Source organism: Melospiza georgiana, chromosome 13 (genome assembly GCF_028018845.1).
Source record: "Melospiza georgiana isolate bMelGeo1 chromosome 13, bMelGeo1.pri, whole genome shotgun sequence".
In the NCBI taxonomy this organism is placed as follows: domain Eukaryota; kingdom Metazoa; phylum Chordata; class Aves; order Passeriformes; family Passerellidae; genus Melospiza; species Melospiza georgiana.
This window is the reverse complement of record NC_080442.1, coordinates 7296941-7320626: the sequence shown is the minus strand read 5'-3', so window position 1 is coordinate 7320626 and position 23686 is coordinate 7296941. Positions and strand designations below refer to the sequence as shown.

General features: G+C 37.1%; 1 protein-coding gene across 3 annotated transcripts in view; it reads left to right on the top strand.

Moving 5' to 3' along the window:
- The window catches only part of CGNL1 (cingulin like 1), a 54586-nt gene that overhangs the window by 12841 nt on the left and 18059 nt on the right, over positions 1-23686 (top strand). For all 3 annotated transcript variants that reach the window (XM_058033587.1, XM_058033585.1, XM_058033586.1), the window contains exons 2-9: positions 1621-3220; positions 3725-3819; positions 4737-4830; positions 5737-5838; positions 6219-6367; positions 6863-6998; positions 8757-8969; positions 23338-23544. In XM_058033587.1, coding sequence (XP_057889570.1) covers positions 1640-3220; positions 3725-3819; positions 4737-4830; positions 5737-5838; positions 6219-6367; positions 6863-6998; positions 8757-8969; positions 23338-23544 — 2577 coding nt within the window. In that variant the 5' untranslated portion in view covers positions 1621-1639. The remainder of the gene's footprint in view (positions 1-1620; positions 3221-3724; positions 3820-4736; positions 4831-5736; positions 5839-6218; positions 6368-6862; positions 6999-8756; positions 8970-23337; positions 23545-23686) is intronic.

Below are 23686 nucleotides of genomic sequence, written 5' to 3'. Positions count from 1 at the left end.
ACTCCTCCACTACAGATGAGTGCTACCAACTGTGTGTAAATCAGGGGTTTCTCTCAAAGGCTCACATGTGAATGTGCCATATGGGACTTCAATTTATAAGCCTGCTGCTGAGGAGGAGCTGGAGTTGGTTTTTAGAGAGGAAGAGGTTTTTGAGGGGAGCTTTCCTGCTAGGAGGATGAATTGGGTAGAAATTAATGTACTGTGAACATTGAACCAAACTTTTTCATTTGCTGTCAGGAAAAAATGAGAGCTCTACTGTTGACTAGAGTATCTGTGGGAGGTGCTTCATGCTGAGATAGACAGGAGAGTGAAACTGGCTGCAGAGGGTTGTTTTTCCATGAGACATCCTGTTGTTTTGGTTTCCTCTTGCTGATACCATCGCTCAGTGATTTTGGCTTTGTCAGGCCGCAGTGATGACTCAACTCCCCAGCTCAGTTCAAAAGTTTATTCCCTCCAGGTTTTGTGTCAGACTCACAGTCCTGTGTTTCATTCTTCTATAGACACTTGTACTGTCACTGCACTGCCTCTGCCTTTAGACAGTTGGCACATAATCTGCAACAGACTAGAGTAACTCTGCCTGCAAACCCAGCTGTTAGAGAAGGAAAGAATGGCATTTAACATTAAAAACACAGGTAGGATCGAATTTATTGTTTTCTAGATTGTAACAATTTTGGCACATATAGGCTGGAGTTAGCATTCCTGTTGGATCTGAAAAAGGCACTGTCAGCCTTGGAAATACGAGCAGTGTTTTTCCATTTTTGTTGCTCAGCAAGTATCTTGTTTTAAAATAGCAACTGGAGTTTTTTTTGAACAAGCTTGCATTTGGGAGATTGTAGGAAAGGTTATTCTTAGGGATGACAATGAAATAATAAATGAAAAAGTTTCTTTTAAGATGTCATTAGAAACAAATGTTGAAACCCAAGAATGTAAAAACCACAACTCAAAGGAATGAGGATGTTGACCTTCCTTGCAGTGCTTTAGTTACCTGAAACTCATAAAACCTTAAACTGCCTGGTTGTGTTTTGCTCTCCTGGGCTTATGTTTAAATGTTAATACGGCTGGTACTAAATGCTGGCTTTAAAATGATCACTGGTATGTGAAAGGTACAGTCTTCTTACATCCTGATTAATTTGTATGTGATGTTGTAAAGACTTCAAGATAGGAGATAGGAACTGGTTTCATAATCGAATGACAGTCATTCACCTATTTAAACTTTACCAAAGTCATTGCTTCTGTTTTCTGAAAATTGTATTTTAAAACTCTGAGATGGCAAATAATTTCCACTTCTGGGTAGTGGAAATACCCAGAAGTCATGCTTTGACTTAGAAAATTGTACTGGAGTTGTTTATATTTAAAGTAATTTGATTCCAAAGCAATGAGCACAAGCTCTGTGATGGTAACATTCGTAAAATGACATGCCATTGATCAGAATGTGTCAGTCTGACATTTGTCTTTGTACCACAGTGTATTCACTTTGGGCTTGACAGAGCTTGGATATTGATTTCCCTGCATTATTGCCATTAGTCTTCATCGTCACATTGAATGGTAAAATAAAGTAGTTAATGAAATAATCTAGCTTGCTTAAAACAATGAGAATTTTGTAATTTTTCTCCTGTTCAGATATACTCCTCTGATAGACATGGAGCCATATTTTGCTGGTTTTAAGCACATGCAGCAGGATTATGAAGTCACTCTTGAACTTGCAAGTGAAGAGACTCAGAAAACTAAAAATGCACTAAATTCTAGGACAGGATCTTATGGTGTCAGCATTAGAGTCCAAGGAATCGATGGACATCCTTACATAGTACTGAACAATACAGAAGGATGTTTGCCAGAAAATCCTCCTCCTCCTGGAAAAGAACAGCAGGTCATTCCTCAGACTGTACACAAGCCAGCTGTGGACTCCAATACTGCTTTTAAGTTGGACGACAAAACCAGTGAACATACAAAGTTTGCTGGAACACAGCACATGCAACCCTCTATGCCTAAAAAACTGCAGATAACCAATGTCCATGAAAAGGATAGTGGAATGCCAGATTTTAAAGATGAAACTATAAAATCCTCAAATTTGTTGAATTTTCAAAGACATCCTGAACTTTTGCAGCCGTATGATCCTGAAAAAAATAACTTGAACATGGATAATTACCAGTCTTCTCTATGCAGTAAATCTAAGTCTTTTGCAGATGAAAAAACTGAAGCAAAGCCTTGGATTTCCTCATCTAAAGTAGTGTCCCTACAGAAAACAAATACGTACCTTGCTGAGTCAACCAAAGCAAACTCAAAAAAAATACATCTGAACAGGTCAGTAGAAGATCCAAACAAGCAGCTGCAGGATTGTCCCAGCAGCACAATCAGCTCCAGTGAGGTGTGTGTTACAGAGACATTTTCACCTGCAGGAGGGTCCCCCTGTGTTAGTCCCACTGCTCATCCGGAGACAAAGAAGCCCAGACCAGATGTTCTTCCCTTCCGCAGGCAGGATTCCTCTGGGCCGCTACTGAACGACTCCCGAAGGTCCTCGTCCTCATCAGCCACTCCCACCTCTGCCAACTCCCTGTACAGATTTTTGCTGGATGACCAAGAGTACGCCATCTACGCGGACAACGTTAACCGCCACGAAAACAGGAGATACATCCCATTCTTGCCGGGAACTGGTCGTGATATTGACACTGGTTCACTTCCAGGAGTAGATCAGCTAATTGAAAAGTTTGATAAGAAAGTTGATGCTCACAGAAGAGGCAGATCAGGAAAAAGGAACAGAATTCATCCAGATGACCGTAAAAGATCAAGAAGCGTTGATAGTGCCTTGTCATTAGGAGCTGATGTAAATTCAGCTTATTTAGGTGAATTCAGTAAGAGCTTGGGTAAGTCAACTGAGCACTTGCTGAGACCGTCTAAAGTTTGCCTTCACAAGCAGTTATCCAGAGATCAAAAGTCACCTTCCAAAGAGACAAAGATTTCTGCTCAAAGTGTTGGAAAACTGCAAATGCCCAATAAAGACACCCAGAGCAGCAGTTTCAGCTCTTTGCAACACCATAAACAGAATGGAACAGATACAGAGAGCTTGATGGGTAGATCAGCTACACTCCCAGGACAGAGTAAGAGGGAGGAAGTTAAAACAGTAACTTCTACTTTGTTGTTGCCAAACCGAGTTGGAATTACACCTGAATCAGGAGCCAAGAAGATTTCTGTAAAAACATGTTCATCCGTCCCTAATATACAGGTAATTTTGAGTTCATTCTTTAAGCCATCCTTTGCACTTTGCACATGAAAGCTGCCCTGTTGTTAATTGTGTATTTTTCTGGTCTTCATTAGAAAAAACTCCCATCATACAATACTTCCAAATGGGATTGTTCTGGAGAAATGTAAATATAATTTTTTGTTGTTGTTGTAAATATAGAAAACCTGATTTGTAAAACAACTGATTTTTGTATGAGTAAAGGAACATGGTGAGGCCAAACAGATATCAAGATGCTTAAGCATACATGCACAAAAGTAGAATGTGAAAAGATGTATACAAAATCAAGTTTGTTTTTTTTTTCTTTTGGTGTGGAGTATGGTTTCTTGTTGCAGTAAGGCAAAACTCCAGTGGATCTTTCAGAACTTCAGGTCCATAGCACATAAAAGTTTTCATTAATAGGATAAAATAGGGAATTCCAATTATACTGTTTGTATTTACAACTCTCACAGGATATTTATCTTTTGACATTTTATCTTTATCTTTTAGGCAACTCCTGATCTCCTAAAGGGCCAGCAAGATATTGCACAGCAGACAAATGAAGAGACTGCTAAGCAGATTCTTTACAATTACCTTAAGGAAGGGTCAGTATACATATGTAACTTTTGGATAAGAAACTGCATTTTCTCAATATTTGTCTTCTATTACATTTGAAATGTGAAACAGTAAAGTGAAAGCTATAATTAAATGAAACTTCTCTTTCACAATTATGTATCTCAGCTGTGTCCTCTAAGGCATTATCTGATCTCAAAATACCCAGGCTATCAGGACTTACATAAGGTGTTGTACAGGATATGATTAAATGCACTTGAAACTTGTGAATCAGAATATGGTTTGTATTTTAAATACATCTGGAATTAAACTTTGAATAATGTAGAGGTTGTTAGAGAATTCAAATAAGGCCTCATGGAACTTTAAACCTTTGGGTTTTTAAACAACAACAATGAAGTGTTATTTCCTAAGGTTTGGCAGAAACCCTCTGTGCTTTTAATACTTTGTACACCTGTAAATCTTGGTATTTTCTACTGATAACTTATTGAAATGTAAAGGAAGGTTAAATTAATTCAAAATACACAATGCATTTAAATTTCTTCTAATTCCTGATATAGCAGGTTCTGGGACCTATTCAAGTGTTATTTTATGTTGCAGTAGTCAGGCCTTCTAAAACCTAGAACTACTTCTTATTTCAATATGTCTGAGTAATAGACATGCTGAATATCTGTCTTTCCACAGTCACAATCCTACACAAGAGATTTGCACTTCAAGAGTTCGGCACTCTTTTTTTGTTTGGTTGGCTTTTTAGAAAATATTTGGAATACAAATTTTTAACTCCTCTCTTTGAAGATTTAGCAAATCATAGTTAAGATAATTTCTAATTTGTTTGTAGTATTTTGGGGTTTTTGTGGAGATTTTTATTAGATTGGACAGTCTGAATTTGGTTTGATGTTAACAACGTGGTAACTTTGATCATATCATTGCTTATTTGTACTGTCTGTTTTAGAAGTCCTGATAATGACGATGCAACAAAGAGGAAAGTGAACTTGGTTTTTGAGAAAATTCAGACTTTAAAGTCAAGAGCTGCTGGAAAGACACAGGTAAAGAATTTTTAATTTGCTTTGGCCTGTTTCAAAGTGGTGCAATATTCAGACAGGGCCTTAAGAATCTGAATCCCCTTAGTGACTTTTACTAGGCTGGTCATGTGGTCCCTCAGAAACAGAGCTTAATTTTGATGGGATGAGAAGGATTAAATGCTTATTGTCTGTCATTTTATCCTGGGGTATAATTAGTAAAAAAATAACATTTTTTTCTTCATATTCTTGGTAATCTAGATATACATGTGCTTTTTCAGAAGATTTTAAGTGTAGTGCTCACAGCACAGTTAACCTTTTGAAGAAATCTCTTAGTATTTGAGAAGGAGTTTGGAGCAATGAAGAAAAATGTTAGGCACACTCACATAAAATTTCTTGGGTAAAGATAAACTTTATTTGCAGAGATGAATGTTAATCTTTTGATTGCAGTGAGACTGACATAGCATGAGAGACTCGTGTAGCTTTTGTTATTAATGACAGCATTATTTATTTGCAAAATACATCCTAGAAAATTACCTAAAAATGTATTTGAAAACCTGTCTTAACATATAAGCATGCTTTCCTTTGATGTCCATTTTTCGTAATTAGTGATATCTCAGTAAAATTGGCCCAAAGTACACATTATTTGAGTCATATGTTGCCTAATTTGAATTTTTCTTTACGTTTGTATATTTTCTGTTTTGTTGTCAACATGCCTTGAGCAATTTCCAAGAAGTTTTATGAAAACCAAATCATGGTTCCTTTGAAAATCTTAGCTTGGCCTGACCCATGTGAAAAATCCCTGGTGAGCTCAGGCAGTTGATGCCACGCTTTGTTAGTCTTGCTTGTAGCTTTGCTTTAGATTACAAAAAAGAAACTGTTCCCAAAGAACATTTTGGCTTTGTGGGAATTAATGTCTCTATTTAATTGTAGGTTTCGGATTCTTCAGCTGAAGTAAAAGTATTGGTGGAACAAAAAGCAGAACTTGAAAGGAAAGTGGAAGAGTTGGAGAAAAAACTGGAACTGGAAATTAGGGTACAGCACTTTATAAAGCTTCTGAATATTTTAAATATACTTTTTAAAATAAGTGACAACTGATCCTCCAGCTGATTCCCTTTTGCTTCATATTCTTCTTAATCCAGATATACCAGTGCTTTTTCAGAAGACTTTATTTAAGGGGTGATTGGTCATAGCATTGTTACCCTTTGTAACAAATCTGTTCTTAGTATTTGAGAAGGAGTTTGGAGCAGAGAATAAAAGTGTTAAGCACATGCACAATGCACTTCTTAGGTATCTGCTGAGATAAATGTTAATCTGTTGATTGCAGTGAGACAGACACAGACTGAGAGACAAACTGTATTAATCATGTAGCTGCTGTCTATTATTTTGCCTAACTTTTGGTGTACAAAATTCAGAATCAGCAAAATTCCAGAGAAGAGAGAGATGCTACGCGAGCAAGTCTGAAAGATCTTCAGTTGCAGCTTGATCAAAGTCTATGTGAAAAGGAAGCCTTAAAAAAGCAGCTGGAAGAAAATGAGAAGGAACTCAGGCAAAACCTGGAAGAGTGAGTTAATTCTAGCAAAGTTATCATTGAAATTTTACCTTTTCATAAACCTTTCAGATTAAAAGGACCTGTGTCTCTAGAATATGTTAATGGAACCAGACAAGTGACATTTGTTCCTGTAGGAAATGTTTATGCCATTTAAAATAGTAGTGTCTTTAGAATATCTGGAAGGAAGAGAAAGATTATAAATTCAGCAATCTTCCTCTCAGTGCAAGTTGCTTTTAGTATTTCGTGGTCAAAATATATAGTTGAAGTCTTTGAAGTGTGGAAACAGTTCAATGACTAGAGTACCAGGTCTGAAATAAAATACAACTCCCCACTTAAATACCTAGTTAGAAGATTTCTCATTTTTACCCCTCTGACATTTATTTTTTCTCCCTCATTTTATCCCATTCTCTTCTGGGTAAGATGGGAATGTGTGTTTTTTTAATACTTGAATGAACAAACTAGTACTTCTACAAATTAAAAAACTCCTGTCTGATTTTTACTGGTGAGGCTTTTTCAAGTGAAGATGGAGCAGGAAAAACACCAGACTGAGATCAGAGATCTTCAAGACCAGCTCTCTGAGATGCATGATGAACTGGATAGTGCCAAACACACTGATGAAGGGGAGAAAGAGATTCTGATTGAGGTAAGTTAGGAACTATCAGAAGGGGGATCAGAAAAATTGCATGAAAAGAGACTTAAGATTCTGAAATACATGCCTTTGCTTTTCCTCTGCTATTAATCCAAAACAATGTAGCTTTATTAGGGGCTGTAAGAAAGCATGTTAGGATAGCAACATTAACCCTAAAAGGAATACAGAGTGTAAATAACATTGTTTTATGGAGCAGGAGATCAGATGTCTTAATGGTTGACTGGTGAGTTATCCACTATTACCAGATAATAATCTCAGTTTTAGCAATTAGGAGCTGGGGTAAGAGCAGGGAAGATCAGTTTAAAAAAGATCTATATGTTATCAAAGCAAGATGAGATTCAGCTAAAAAAAATTAAATAACTCAACAAAGCAGTCTCTAAATTATTTCCTTGCTATTGCTGGGACCAGGAGGAGAAGGGATGAGCCTGGAGAGGAGCAGAAGAGTTACAGAGTTTCTCTCACCTTGGGATGAAAGAGGAATTGGCTGTAGCCCTGGTTATACTAATATACTGATGATGAAATAGAGAACACAGCTTATTAAATTTGTTGATAAGGATGTGTAAGAGTATCAGTGCAGAAATATTAAAGATGTTTGCAGGCAAGATCTGCTGAGTAGAATAACTACCTTGTTTTGTATGGGTGAGATTTGATTACTCTTAAATGAGTGTCATAAATCTCAGGCACTGTAATTGAAAGTTGAACACAAGTAGGGGAATATCACAAATAATGATGATAGTACTGAAAAAACATTAAAAAACATTACCTTTGAAGAAGGACTTCAGTCTGAATGGAGGGAAGAGTCAAAAACATCTTACAGAATGTTGCTGTAAAGGTGATAGTAATCAATTTTTCTATGTTGTGTGGAGGTGGAGTAAGAAATTAGAAACTAAGCTCCAGAGATTTAAAGAAAATGTTAAAAAGTTTTAGTTAATACTGATAATTAAACAGAGGAAGATGCTGCCTGGGATGATGGTAGGATCCCTTCCATTGTAGGCTTTTAATGGCAGAGTGGGTGATGTGTGTCAGGAGTGGTTTAGATGTCCTGAACCTCCTTCAGTGCAGGGGAAGCCTGCATTCTCTTTGAAAGTACAATTATTCACAGCTGGAGAAATACCAAATCAGAGAATTCTTGAAGTGCTACCTTTCTGATTGTTTCTGTTATTCTGTGTTTTTGTATGCATCTTTAGTCTTCAGATTCACTGACTCTCCTGTTCCTTCCCAGAGATTTGAAGTGGGGAAATGACTTCCAGGGTTGCCCTGGTGGGAGGAGGAAGGGTGTGAAGACATGGGCTTGATTGGGAAGCACTTGTTTTGTCTTCAGCACTTGAAGAAGCAACTTTATTTATTCTTTCCAGCAGAAAAGAAAGCAAAGAATTATCACTGAGTTTGTTTCTCTCGCAGCTGGGGGAAAATGCTTTATCTTTCGTCTTATCTGTCTCATTGCTAGTGAAAGCACAACGTAGGTGTGACTCCTGCATTATTTGCAGATGGCATAACATACACCATTAAAATATTTTGATAGTTTTGTAGCATCAAATATGTTGACCTATTATATAAAATATCAGCTATGTGTTATACTTCTAATAATATTAGAGTTGAGCAAATTTTTAGCTTACTATGAAAGCTGTAAGAAATATGTTAGTCGTATGGAACAAAGTTTTCCTTGGGGAGCTGAAGTGCTTTCTGTGAGACCTAAACAGAACATCCTCAGGGGCTATTTGACACACAGCTGTGTTTAATTTTGGGCTTCAGGAGCTGATGCAAATGAAGCAGGATCTGCAAGAAGTATTGATAGCAAAAGATCAACAAGAAGAGATTTTGAGAAAGAGAGAGAGGGAGCTCACAGCCTTGAAGGGAGCACTTAAAGAAGAGGTATCCAGCCATGACACAGAGATGGACAAACTCAAAGAGCAACACGATAAAGAATTGCTGGATCTACGGCAGAGCCTGGAGAAAGCGACAGAGGTACGTGAGTGCTAACAATTACCTCTACAGGGGAAGGTTCTACCTCTCTCACATGCTGTAAACCAGATGCTTTCAGATACTTTTCTTTTCTTAGCAAAGTAGGCAAAGATTTATTTAGGCCAGGAAGTTCTTGGCTGCTGATACTAAGTTTTATTTCATACACATCTCATGTTTTGATTGTTTGTCCCAGCTGAAGTTGTGGTCCTTTCTTCAAGCACTTATTTACTGAATTTGTTTAATTGCAGACTTTGAGGGAGAATAGATGGGAGTATAGTGCAGAGAACCATTTGCTTGGGTTAAAGAGAGTCACCAAAACCTTGAGGGTGCCCTTGAAGAGCTCCAGTGTGCTTTACCAGTCATACTGTTGAGAGAATTTCTAGCAGTTCTCTGCAGCTCTTTGCAGCCCACTGTTCCTACATTCAGCTTCTTGTGTCATATCCTGTTCCCTGGCTGCATTGTTCCACCTTGCCCATTCAAATTCTCAATTATCAGTACAGGGTTTTGTGTTTTGTTTTGTGTCCTTTTCATTTATTGAACTTATGCTTGTTTACTGAATAGTCAAAGGAATGTGAGCACAAGAAAACAGCAGGGATTTGGGTGTTTCAAATGAGACAGGAAGAAAGCAGAACTGAAGGAATTGCCTCTTCCAGCATCTGCAGGAAGTCTTTGTGACACGGAGAATAGCAACAGTTTCAGATGTGCATATTTATTATTGTTTTCCAAAAGATGGCCTTTGTGAAATTTTCTTTTTAGAGACAGCAGGTAGGAACATATTGAAAGATTTTTTTGGTATGAGGACAATTCTCTTAAAGTTTTGAGCATTCTTTTTACAGTGACAGCTTTTTGTGTCTTTTCTGTATTCCCTCATTTTATTTCTCAAATGTTTGAGAATATTTCTGCAGGTGAACCGGGCTTCACCAATATGTCAGAATTGTAGGCCCAGTTTTATGCCTCGAGATAGCCATGCTAATTTATGTCTGTTACCTACACTGGTCTTAGGTGGGTTGCAGTTATCCTGCTGGTTGTAACACAGAGCTGAGGGAAAATTAAGCTTGAAGCTGGAAAGAAGTTTCTAAGCTTTATATGCTCTATGAGCAAAGTAGCTCCTGTGGAAGATGCTGGATAGGTATTGTATGATTGAATTCTGACAGAAGATTTTATCCTCTTAAAGGTTTGTTTTAAATGTGCAATCTTCTTCAGAGGTTAGAAAATTTTATAAATGCTAGTTTGTTTATGCAGCCTAGGACTTGTATTTGAGGTTGTTCAGCTTTGCTTAAATGTGTTATTTCTCTTTGTTTTACATCATCATGAAGATATTTGACTTGTCTGAGCTGCATGAACTGAATTAATTTTTTTCCTTGAGAGAAAAGTAGAACATTTAAATTATCATTTTTTATTAGACAGTAATCGTAGTGACAGCTCAACCTCAATGAACCATCTTTTCAAAGTTAGTGCATGGTAATTTACTGTATTTCAATTATGGAGCTGTAATTACGACTGACAAGAAATGAAAGAGGAGTCTGTTTGGCATAACAATAACACAGTCTGGGAAATGGCTCTATGACTGGGTTGCTGTGGCTTAGAGATATTTATAAATAGCATTTATTTACTTGCATGACATAGTCTATCTAATGGTAAATTTAATAAGATGTACAAAAGTGAAATTTACTTGTATAATGTTGGTCTAAGTACCAGTTCTCTTCCCATTTGAGTTGAATGTTTTGCTTTTATTTGAAGTAAAAATTTTAACATGTTTAATTGGAAGGAGGTGTTTTCTTTCATTTTTGAGGGTTTTTTTTCAATTTTGCTGGTGTTTGTACTCAATGATTTCTTGAAGCACAGCATTATCTGTATATTTATCTTTATGCCTGCTGGCTGAGATTTGTTGTCGAGTTTGATGTATCAATTATCAGGAGAGTATAACCATTCTCTGCAGGAAGTTTCCTGACTGATCTGCTGTGATCTTATATATATTGTTCATTATTTGGTCACTAATTAATCTGAAATATCCAGGAGACATAAACAATTGAAGCTACTTGGCCTGTTAATTTTTGTTTTAATAGATTACTGCAAGCTGGAAAAATTCTTCCCTGATGGCAGAACACAAGAAACCTACATCAAAGATTAGTGGGAAGAGCCATTCTGTTGTATTTTATCAGCAAAACAGGAGTGTAAATGCTGTAATAGTGGTTTATCATACCAAAAATGTGGATATGGATGTTTGATAGATCAGGTTGGATCAGGACTTCTGTGTACAAGAGTGTTTGTGCTTATGTTGCTTCTAAATCATCCAGATTGGTGCAATGAATAAAGGTGTTCTGTGATGTGTAGGCTGTTAAGGAAGTTTCAGCATGGGGAAAGGAAGAAGTTTTTATGCCAGTGTTAAATCAACCTAATTTTCACCTGCTGGAGGTGTCAGATAGGTTGGCAAGTAATGTGCAGTGCATTTAGTCTGTGTGAATGCCACATAGATCTGTTTGCAAATAATGTTAGGGACATAGTCGAGGTTATCTGATAGAAAAACAGAGCAGAGTTTTTGTCATCATGATTCTGTTCTCATGCTCACTCACATGGTGCTAGTTTGGGTTTTTTTGTTGGGTTTTTATTGTTGTCGTTTTCTGGTTTCTTTTTTTTTAATAGAGAATTTGAAATAAAGTCACAAATATTTAAGATATTATTTTTCTTTGCTACAGTTTACCTTTTTAAACTTATTTTTGTGTTATGTCTTCTGCTTGTGGTGGTCTTGAAATGACTGTCACTATTCTTGACTTCATTGCTTGTTTGTTGAGACAGACCAGACTATTTCCATTTAACAACAGGAAAAGTTTTGTTCTTCCATGACATACCTCTGTGGGATAATAATTACCTTTAATTTAATAATAAATTGAAAAATTAATGTCTTTCTGATTAAGAATAGATGTCTCCATAACTGCAAGAGCTAGAACAGAGATTAATATGAATTCTACTCCAGTTTTAATGTCATAGAAAAATTTCTGTTATTTTATGACTCTACAACACAACAGGCCAGGATTGTGCTATTTTAACCATGAGTGCTCTGTTACTGTAGATGAAGTGCCACTGTTTCAGTAAAATTAGGAAATAACTTTTGGAATGTAATGCTGCAAGTAAAAGGTTCTAGCACATTGCAGCTAATGCTGTTCTAATTCCACTGAAATTGTATCAGCTCAGGAGGGCAGTTGCAAACTGCACAGCACTTCAAATTTGCATCTGTATTTAGAGAAGCTAGCTGAACAAATGATGTTGTTCAGAAAAAGCTGTAATCATCACGTTAGGAAGAGGCTTATCTAAACTTGACCTTGACTGATTTATTTGGCATGTCATGTCTCTGACCTTGTTCTCAGAGTGATAATACAGACACTCAGAGTTCAGAGCTGAGGATTTATCAAGGTATTTAAGAATGCAGTGAAGCTGGTGATCACGTTACCATTAACACATGTGTGTGTTACATATGATTATGTTATAATTAAAGAGAAGAAGGAATTTTACCAGAGCAAATGTAGGAACAGCAAAAGACAGTGGTTGCCTTCTGCACATGTTATGAACTAAAATGGTCCTCCTTTAAGATAAGAAAAAAATATAAATCTCTGGTATTATACATGAGAAAAAGCTTTAGTTTTAGGTTTTTTTCATCTTGTTAATTTAGCTGAATCTAGCACAAACTGTAAAGAACTTTGAAATGAAAAGTAACTATTGAATCTTTTTCTATTTAACCTGATAATATGATGTGTCTTCCTCAAAACTAATAAAAATCTCCCATGTAGAGCAGAAACTTAAAAACTGGCTTAAGTATTCCAAATGAGATATACTCTGTATGCCTTTTTTTATAGAAATGGTTTGGAATTAGTTGAAATGTAAAATGAAACATAACTAAATTAGTATATTCTGAGAACCTGTTTTGGACTAATACTGTACAGTGAACAGTGGTTAGCTGAGTTACTCAAGGAAAAATGAAGGTGTAAATGTGGAGCATTGCAAAACCACTTTGGTGCTTTAAGTGATTTAATGTATGTAACTGTAATATTATATATAATGTCTGAAAAAAACCCAATGCCTTGTTTCAAGCTGAGGTGAAATCTTGGGGCTATATTGAATCATGCTAAAAGCCCATGGTCTTGATAGCAGTGCAAGAAACAAATGATATAATAAGAATGACTTGGGCATGGAAACATCATTATGTGCTCTTATCCATACATCCATAACTCATCTGAATCTGCATCCTGAGTGCTGTGTCTGAGGCTGGTATGTTCACCTCAAGCAAGATACACAACAATTGAAAAAGATTTAGAGAATGTAATCTAGGATTTGAAATGCCACTGGTGGTTATTTTATTTCCTCTGCCTGCCTGAGGCAGCTTTTTTCATGTTGAAATAACACTTTTTTGTTTCAGTTCTAGAAGCTGGTTGGTAACAGGTCTAAACTGTGTACAGAGTCAAATGGTGCAATGAGTGACCCAAGTCAATGTTTCATCTTTCATGACCTAACTTCTCTCCCTCTTTCATTTTCTGCCCTCTTTTACCAGCCCTCTAAAAGCCTGGTAAGATTCTGGTTGATTTTCAGTGTGCTACAAACACAGATCGGGTGGGGGAAAGAGAGGGAGGGTACACAGATGTGTGATGGTGGAAGGAAAGCTGCAGACACTTCTTGAACAGGTATTGTTATTGGAAATGCCTATTTTAGAACTGTATAGGAAAAGTTTGGAAGACAGATTTGATTTGTTTCCCCCAATGTGTCTGTTCTGTGTGTGGAAAGGAAGTTGGTAATAGCATCATGCATGTTTTCAGGACCCATTTAATGAAGTACCAAACAAATTATGGAATACTAGTGTTGTCAACAATAATATAAAATGTGCCTCTAAAGCACTCTGAATACCTAAGTTGGTGACTGTGTATTTAAGTTCCACCTCCTCCAGTCCTTCATTTCCTTGCAGTTTACTCCTCCATTTATTTGGTGGATCCCTGTGTGGGTTTGGGTGCAGGCAGTACCCTGAAACTACAGCTAGTGGGTTTTATACTGCATGTAGAGTCAAGAAAGCCTCTCAGCAAAATTGTCCTGCAGAGTTCTGTTTGAGTTGGATTGGACCACATTATAGGATAATAAAAAAAGAATCCTGTGTATCTGAAATAGTCACTTAACTATTGTGGCCCTTCGTCTGCTAGGACTACTTCAGTAAGTCTGGTTGGGAAGGGGGGTTGTTTGTGTGATTTTCCATTTTCTTTGTTTCTGAGCCTTTGCAAGAGCTTGTACAGCCAGTTACTTCTTTAATGCCATCAGGAGAATCTCTAATCTGTGTTAGCAGAAGGCAGTTTATGTGTTCAGGTGACTTCTCTCGTGACAGTGTAAGTTTGTGTGTGTATGTATGGGAAGTATTTGACTCTGTCAAACAGAGGGAACACCGTGAGCACAGAGTTAGTTAATATTTGACTCCAGTCAATCCAACAACTTCTGACCTTCAAAAGACTGTTAGTATAAGCCAGTCTGAGTATGTCATGATACATAGCCAGGGGGATAACATGACATTGATGCAGGTACTGGTTAAGAGGTTAATACTTTCCTGGCCCTGGGTTTTATAACTTTTATAAACGTTAGGTCATGCCTAAGTTGGAAAATTTTGTTTCATATGCTCTGTGTAAAAGAGGGCTACATTCTCAGCCTTCAAATGTAGGTATTTAAATCTTTCATTATATCTCATAAATGAAAACCTAAATAGTTTTGGAAGTAATATTTAAGACATGGTACCATTTCAAGCAGTGAAAATGACCTTTTAAGAAAACAAACCTTTTCTCTAAGCTGTCACCAGTGAATTTAAGAAGTTATAGAGTGGCTCTAGCTGAAATGAAATGAGAGACCAGTCTGACTTGCTTGTTAATTTGTGCACTTGCTTACTGAATAATCTCTTGAAGTACAGCAGAGAATTTAAGCTGCTTGCTGTGTACCTTGTGAAGAGAGGGGAAAAAGTCACTGACCCTTTTCATAGGTAATAGTTAACTTCCAAAGGCATAGCCATGTGTTAAAGTTGGCTAGGCCTCAGTTTGAGATTATGGGAAGAATTATTATAATCCATGTCAGGTAGAAAAAGAGTAAGTGCAGCCATTGAGACTTCTTTTCAGAAGTTTTGTTGTTACCTTTTTTTGGGGAGTAGGTAGGATGGCTTGGGTGGGTTAGTAGCCTAACACTCCATTTGTAAGGAATTTTGTTACTCCTTTTGTAGAGATACGAGATTTAATTGTTCATGCTATCCTGTGGTTACTCTGTTATTCATCCTAAGGCTTCTAGTCCCTGCTTTAAGAAATAGTGTCTAGGGTTAGAAGAATTGCCTAAAGGTAAACAGTGGGTAAAAATGCCAGAACTACAAGCAGAGGTACAAGCAGAAATAAAGACCTGTTATTTGCATTCATGAACTTTGAAAACTAGGTGACTGTAGCTGCATAGTACTGATTTCAGAAGCCCCCTTTACAGAAGAGCTAATAATGATTACAGGTGAAGAGTTGTTCCTATGTGGACACTCACTGTGTTTGTATTTTGTCCCTTTGTGTCAGTCTTTGGGTGCAGAATGGTTTGGGGTTTTTTTCTTTCTTTGGAAATCTCCTGCATGTTACCTAAGGAAATCAGTGTCTAGTTTTATTTAAACTATTTTGATTTGTAAAAAAAGAAGAGGAAAAGACAATAGATATTTGATATCTCCATCACTGCTACCCCCACTGGATCATCTGAGGGAGCTGGGTAGATATGAATCACTGAAGCCACATAAAACTTCTTACTTGTAGTTCAAGAAGTTAAACTAGTCCAGCATCAGCCTAAAAAGGTGGCCCATGAGTCTTCTGAGCTGATTTCACCAGCCAGTATCTCGGTACCTGAAGTGTTCTACACCAGGAATAGAATGAAGGGAGCAGCAACACCATTTCCCTTTTTCAGAAGGTTTTGCAAGATTATCCTGTCATTTACTTAGATTGCACAATTATGAATATGAAAAAAAATATTTGAAAATCTGTTATGTCCATTGAAAAGCTCCAGTTTGTGCCCCAGCTCATTTTGAATGGAGATTTATTCTTCAAGTATGGCTGTTAAAGAACAAACAGGTAATTGTTTGAAACAATTTCCACAGAATAACAGAATCAATTAGGTTGGAAAAGGCCTCTGAGATTGAATCCACCCTATGGCTGAACACCACAATGTCAGCTGGACCATGGCACCAAGTGCCACATCCAGTCTCTCCTTAAACACCTTCAGGGACAGTGACTCCTCCCCTTGGGCAGCCTGTTCCAGTGTCTAATCACGGGGGCTGAGAAGAAATTCTTCCTGAAGTCAAGCCTAAACCTGCTCCAGCCCCTCAATGCCTTTCCTGGATTGGGCAGCCCAGAACTGGACATGCAATACCTGATATTCAGTTGAACTGGATTCTGAAGAGAAATATAAAGGTTTTTAGAAGAATCTGCTGACTTTTGCCTGATCAACATTGGATGTAGCCAAAATGTAATGATTCTAATACATGGCAAATGAGATACTTAAAAACCACACACTTTAAGTCTTCCTTTATTTTGTAAAAGGACTCTAAGGATCCCATAGTGTGTAGTCACTGCCAAAGGGGAGTTTCACCAGCTAAAACATTGAAGTCAGCCAAAACTATTTTTTAATGATCAGTTACACAACCTCTCTCATGTCTTTGCCAATGTTGAGGGTGTGGTAAAAAAAAAAGGTGTGGAGCCGCAGAATATTTTCTGCATTCCTATTCAAAAGTATTTTTCTGTATTCAGGTTAAAACTGAACATTTCATTTGCCTCTCAAGGACCTTGATGGGTGTTTTGTCCAGTTTGTTTGGGTTTACACAGTAATGAGTGGTGGGAAAGATTTTGATGCCTTTTATACTATCTGTTCACTGCTTGCAAGAAAGTTGAGTAGAATACTGTATAAATATGTTTGCTTTACTGAGGTTTCTGCAACAAAGGAGTTGGAACAATATTGTTTTATTTTAACTTGTAAGTTAAAATTACTAAATTTAATATGTTTAAAAATACTTCTGGACACATATATATAACTACATACAAGGACACAAACCCAAGCTTTATTAGATTAATTTCTTGTTGGGCAAAGTGCCTGAAAGGAGCAGGATGAAAGGTGAGGGAAATGTATTTTACTGCTGATGTTCCCTAATGTTCCATAGGCCTAGAGCTGAAAACCAAATGCTACATGCATATAAACTCCAGCAGATGTGACTCTGTGGCTCAGATAAGCAGATCTGTTCTGGGTAAAACTTTATAGATCAGGTGTACATGCCAAATGAAACAACACACACACATATATATGTATGTAAATATATGTATATACATATGTATGTAAATATATGTGTCCTCACTTTCTTCTCATCTGCTGGGAAGTAAATGGAGCTTGTACATGCTATGAAAAACATCTTCTGGAGAAAGAATTATATACATTTTTTTCACAGATTTTTTTAATTCCTTTTTCAACATTCCTTTTCCTGCCATCTTCTAAGGAATGTTATTCTCTGTATTAAATACAGGAACATGAGAGATAGAGAGATTGGTGTTGAGAGGATCCTTTAATTGTGCACGTCCAAACTATAGTTACCTAGGGTAACATTGTTCATCATCATAAATTCCCTCATATATTCAGGGTACAATTGTTGCTCACTTTAGTTGCAACTGTGCACTCAAATCAGTGGAGACCAAACCCCAGTGTCTCAAACACCAGGGAAGTTAAGGAGCATGTGGTTATTGATGCTCTGGAAAAATTTGGCTCAGGAGGTCTTTGGCAGAGACAACAACAGACTCCAGATTCTCTAGGGTTGGTTTTGGGTACCTTAGCTGTGAAACTGTCCTGTCTTTTTATTGCTTCACTCATTTCTGCTCTAAACTCTGAACTTCTTAAGCTAATTGACTAATCCTTTAAGCTTCAGTATTAAAATGTCTGAGAACTATTAAAAAGTCACTAGTATTGAACACTATGGATTATATTCTGCAATGTATGATCTATTTTTGTGGTCAGAAACATATTTTTTTCAGTGAATCTTTCTTTTAGGATTTGATAACTTGTTTTATTTGGTTTGTGTCCACTGCTGGACTAATAAGTAAAGTTACTGCATGTGTACTGTGTCACAATGACAACATCAGAATGCAGAAGCTTATCTTCAGTCAGTCACAGAGGACTTTGTATTGTGGGAACTTCTGTACAACTGTGTTTTCATTCTTCTAGATGAGCTTCTTTATTCTTAGTTTTTTCCAGAAATTCACAACCCATTTCCATCTCCTTTTCCCTAATCTCTGTAGCTTAATGTTGCTGATAAGGTTTAGATATTCTTAATCAGGAGTTTAAACATTATGAAATTTGAGAAAGTATAATAAAATATTCAGTGGATTCAAAAGTAATGAATAAGAAGGTGATATGAGTGTGGTTAAGAAGTCTTGGAATGTTGTGGTTATTAAGAGAAAGGTGTTGTTCCTTCAGAGATTGAGGAGATGAATATCTGAACGTAAAACACTACAAATGTAGGCACTAGAAGGCACTGAATGCCCTGGAAGACAGAGCAATGACAGGCAGATTGAAAGGAAAGACAAAACAAATGCAAGTAAATAAGCATAATAAGCAAAATACTATAGGGTATTTACTTGTATAAATATAATTCTGTAATACAATGCTTTAAATAGTAACAGTAAGAAGTTGGTTTACTAAAATATGCTGCCACAATTAGTAAGTGGGACTAAAAAGAAATAAACATTTTCTATATCATAGGGAAGAAACTGCAAAATTTCAATTCACATATGTTAATTTTAAGATCCAAAAGAGCCCACTTCAATTTCTGATGAAATTGCTCCCCTCTCCTCCTGGTTTTTGAGGGGCTAGAGGTTTGGCAGAGGTGTTTTGGTTTTAGTTTTTTTTTTCCTTTGTATGGCAAATATGTCTGAATATAGAGTATTTCATTCCAGGTTTTGTTGACAAGAATCTTGTTTAACCAGTTTTGTCTGTTTTGTGCTCTGTATGTTTATGTGCATAATCTCCTTTAAACTTTCTGAAGAGACTCATCCACAATTCTTTGAACTATAGTTCTTATATTAACAATGTCTGTTAATGTTTTATATTCAACTTAAATCATTACTTTGTGACCTTCACCTAGTTCTGTTACCATGGGTTAAATTATATAAACTTAGTTAAAATAATTGCCAAAACTTTTCCAACATCCCCAAATAAATAAATGTAAAGGATTTATGAGTGGGCACCAACAGGAGTTATTAACTGATGTTATGTCATAAAGCCTTGAGGATCATGAGTTAACTCAAGTGTTTAAGTGCAGCACCATTACAAACAAGTCACATGTGGACTGAGGGAATGGATCCACAGCACAACCTCTCCCTGACTGGCTTTTTCCTCACTTGTACTTACTACTCCTTCAGTGTCCAGTTTTTCTTCTTTCATCCTCATCACTCTAACCCATTAATTGAATGTGTTTGCAAACAGCTGTCAATTCCTTGTTTTGAGTGTGGGAGCCAGTCCCTGAATTTTCAGTGAAAATATGCATCCCTGCTCATGTAGGCAGCACCCCAGAGATTACCCCTGGCTGCTGGCAAACACTGTAGGACAGTTTGAAGTGTCCTTGTTGTTGCCACTTTCAGTTTTAACCTGTGAAGCACAGCAGTTACCATTCAGACTTTATCAACATACATAGTAATTTCACTGTCATTTCAATGCAGTGGTTTTCATATCTTTTACTTCCATGTTTTGGTAGGGAAATGTTTTGCAGAGTATAGTGAGCCATCCCTCATGACAATGTAGAATTGTACCTGTGGTCTGTACATGGTACCCTGCCTGCCAGCTGGGTGGGACTGCAGGAGCACCCTGCCTGTGTGCAGGGGTTCCATGGCAAAGGACACAGCAATCCCTCTGTGTGTCACCAGTGCCCTGTATGGCCTGATAGCTGAGCCTTATGTAAGTGTTCAATATATGGACAGGGATCTCTCTCCACCAGGTTCTCCCTAATGGTGTTGCTACAAGGTCTGTCAGAGCTGCATTTCAGTGCTTGTATGCTCTTTGTATGCTCTCCAGTGATCCCCAGGCTTTTTGCTGTCATGTTCATGTGTTTTCCCAAGAGCAGGCCTGGAGGGGAGGTAGAAGGTAATGTGGGGTGCTAGAGAGGACTGACAATGGAGAATACAAGGCAAGAGCTGTGGAGACTTGATACTTCAACTTTCTGTGGTAATATGCTATAGGACATGGCATACGTTGCCAAAAGCTCTTATAATCCAGAAACTTCATTTGTGCCAGTGAAGAAGCTCTGCATGAAATTCTCAGTGCTCTAGGGAAAAATGAATATAAGCTTTTTACTGTCTAAACCCAGCTGTGTAATTTGACTCTTGGAGAAATGATACTATGTGTGCTTTTTCTTATACAAGATACATCTAAACTGTATGTGTATGGCTTGACTTTGTTTAAACTTCATTATCAAATTGAAGATACTTTTGGATTGTTTTGTCTAGTATCCTCAGGGTGATCCTCCATGCCTTATGTGTGTAGTACAGCTGTGTAGGGTAAACTGATAAGATAGATACTCCTGTGTTTCTTTTCAGTCTTTCCTGAAACAACTTGAAAAGATGTTGAAACAATGTGTACAGTGAAACCACTTTGTGAAGAAAATTCCTTGGACTCTCCCCAGATTATAAGTAACAAAAGTGTTCACTGTCCAACTCCAATACAGTGCAGCTCTCCATATATACCAAGAGAGTGTTCTACCATCTTGTAAAAGTATGTGTGTGTGAAAGAAAGGAATTTTGTCCTTAACTTGTTAGAGAATTTGCTTTGGCAGGTGTAACCTTTGTAATGATGCCAAGGTCTTTAGAGACCTGTGAAGATCTGCTGGCCAAGTGCTGGTCACTCAATCAGCTGGGACTTTAGCAAGGTTTTATTTATATATCCAATTTATTTCCAGGATTTTAAATTAGGTTAATAAAGACAATACTTGCAACTTGCTCCTTACGCTTCTCTACATTTTTCATGTATTCACCTAACTTCCTGCTAACATTCTGAAATATATAGTGAAAAGGAGAGCAAATAATAGATAAGTTTAATGTTAAGTGTCTGTATCCTAAGATACATACTACAAAAAGCAGGCTGGAGCACATCTCTGGATATGATGGCATCAGTGTAATCCGAACTTAATTTTGAACTTCTTAGGTTAAATAATATATATAGAGAGATGTTACTTCTGTGTTTATATATGTGTATGGATCTCTGGAGTGGGTTGTTGTGTTGTTTGCTTTTGTGCATGTGTGCATCCACATTTAGGTAAATACTGCTTCCTGTGTTGGGAAAGTAGAGCAAACCATGGTTGATGTAGTGGAATCTCCAGGTCTGATGTGGGTCTACTGCAGTCCTCTCTTACTGTGCAGCCCCGTGTAGGCAGTTGGATGAAAAAGAACAGACAAATCAACATTCCTTTCCCTGAACTCCCCAGCGTGCCTCAGCTGCTTTCACTCAGCTCCAGAAAGGAGAAATGAGACTAAAAGGAGCCACTGGTGGAGTGCTTGCTAATTAGTAAAACTTTGCTGCTTGCAGAAAGCAAAAATTAAAGGAATATATAAATGCTATTGAAATTCCAGTACGTGAAAAAGCATCAACAGAGATTTATTTCAGAGCTTTTAACCAGTCATGTATTTAGAAGAACAAGTTTTTTCAGGATTTTCAAAAGACCAGAACTTGTCAGCCTGCTTATGCTGCCAGTTTTTGTATAATAAGTTCATTGACCCTGTAGACAGTCTGAGTGTTTTCTGAGTTACTGCTTTATCTAATTTGCATGATTTTAAAGCTGCTGCTTGCTAGAAAACAGTCTAGTGAGGGCATTCTTTGTAAACACCCTTTTATATAACTTTACTTATTCCTTTTGGGTAAGGAGAGGGGAAGATCAGGAGCGACAATCAAAAATAGTGTCAATGAAAAGGGATTTTCGTGCTTTCATAAAATATTTCACAAAATAGTTTCTGACTAGTTTGATAGGATTTCTTTTGTTCTTACCCAGATAAATACAATTTCACGTGCAAAAAAAAAATGTTGTGCTTCAGTAATGAATGTATAATTACTTATTGTTACCAGATAATGTAGAGGCCAATGGTGTAAAAGGATTTGAGAAGGATTAGAGAAATTAATGGATGATACATTCATGGAAGAAAACCAGTGAGAGCTGGGAGTGTATAATGATGAATGGCTTGCCTCATAGTTGTTCTTCCTATTGTTGCCTGCAAGCATCAGCCATGGCCATGAGAGAGAATCCTGGTCTAGATTGATTCCTGTGTTTGTTCTGATGTTCTTGCTGTTGTTTGTGGTCTTGGTGTAGAGGACAGTGGGGCTGCACTTGGAAACCAGATCTTTGTACAGAGTATTGTTTTGTACCAGCTCCTGAATGCCCAGAAACAAGAACCACCCATTATATCCTGGGTTCTTTTATGTACTTTGGAGGGGATTCTGAATGAAAAGTCAGTGAAGAGAAAGGGTGAAATCCTTCCCGCTCTTTACAGAATTAAATGTTTGACTACCTACTTGGTCTGTGTTACAAGAGTATAGGTAGTATAACAATATAGACAGATAACTTCCACTCATGGCTTCCACAGTAAATGGTAGGGTGTTTTAGAGGGTAAGTGGTAAGGTGATGATTAGCTCTGAAAAGTAACATGCTGCAGCCAGCTGTCCTGCAAAAAAGGTCTAAAATCCAGTGCCTCAAGTTGTGATGTATTGTTCATTATTATAAATTGTGTTTGTGCTATGTATTGATTTGAGTTTCTGAAAAAAGTGTATATTTTTGAATACAAGTTGAACTTGGTATTCAATGCAAGTGGAACCACCACTGTTTATTTAGTGTAAAGATCTCTGTATATTATCTGTCATTTACTCTGCAGCCCCACCAGTAGCTGCATGGATCTAGTGTGTTGCATGTTAATGCTTGGAATCATCAGTGGGGTGATGCTACCTAAATTTTTTGTTGTTGTGGAAGACACTCTTCATAAATATGTTCTTCCTTAAAGATCCATATGGCTTTTTCTATCTGTTAAATGTTTTAGTTTACTTGCAATCACCTAAATGGGAATTGGTAATGAAATATTTTAGTGCAATAAAGAGGAAGATGTTGAGGTGACAATATGAGATGACAAGCATGAGACTGTTAAGGTGTCATATGTTACTTTATCTGTTCATATGCCCAAGGAGAAAAAATGCTAAATATTAAAGTCTCTGTTGATATTTTAATGTTGTATCCTAGCTGCATTTGCTGTGATGCCTTATGGAACTCCTGTTGGAAAACAGCATCAATTCTTTTTTTTTTTTTCCTAAACATGACATAATTTGTTTTCACTAGAGTGCTGCTGTCCTTGCAAGTGAAAAAAATGCTGCACAAGAGGAGCGAAATAGTGTAGAAAATCAAGTCAAAGAGCTGATTGAGGAAAATAAACAATTGAAGAGAACACTTACTGAGCTAGAGAGGAAAATTGAGGAGCTGCACAAACAAATTGATAATATGAAAGGAGAAGAAAATTCAGTGAAGGAAAAATTAAAGACATATGAGGTAAGTTAAGCAAACAAGCCCCTTAAGTAGTCTTCCTGTTTGCAATGTGTTCATTGTAGAATAAAAACTGACCAAGGGGAGGATGGACAATGCCATAGGAAAGGGTAAGGAAAACCCTGACTTAGGTAGGAAAAATTTTCCC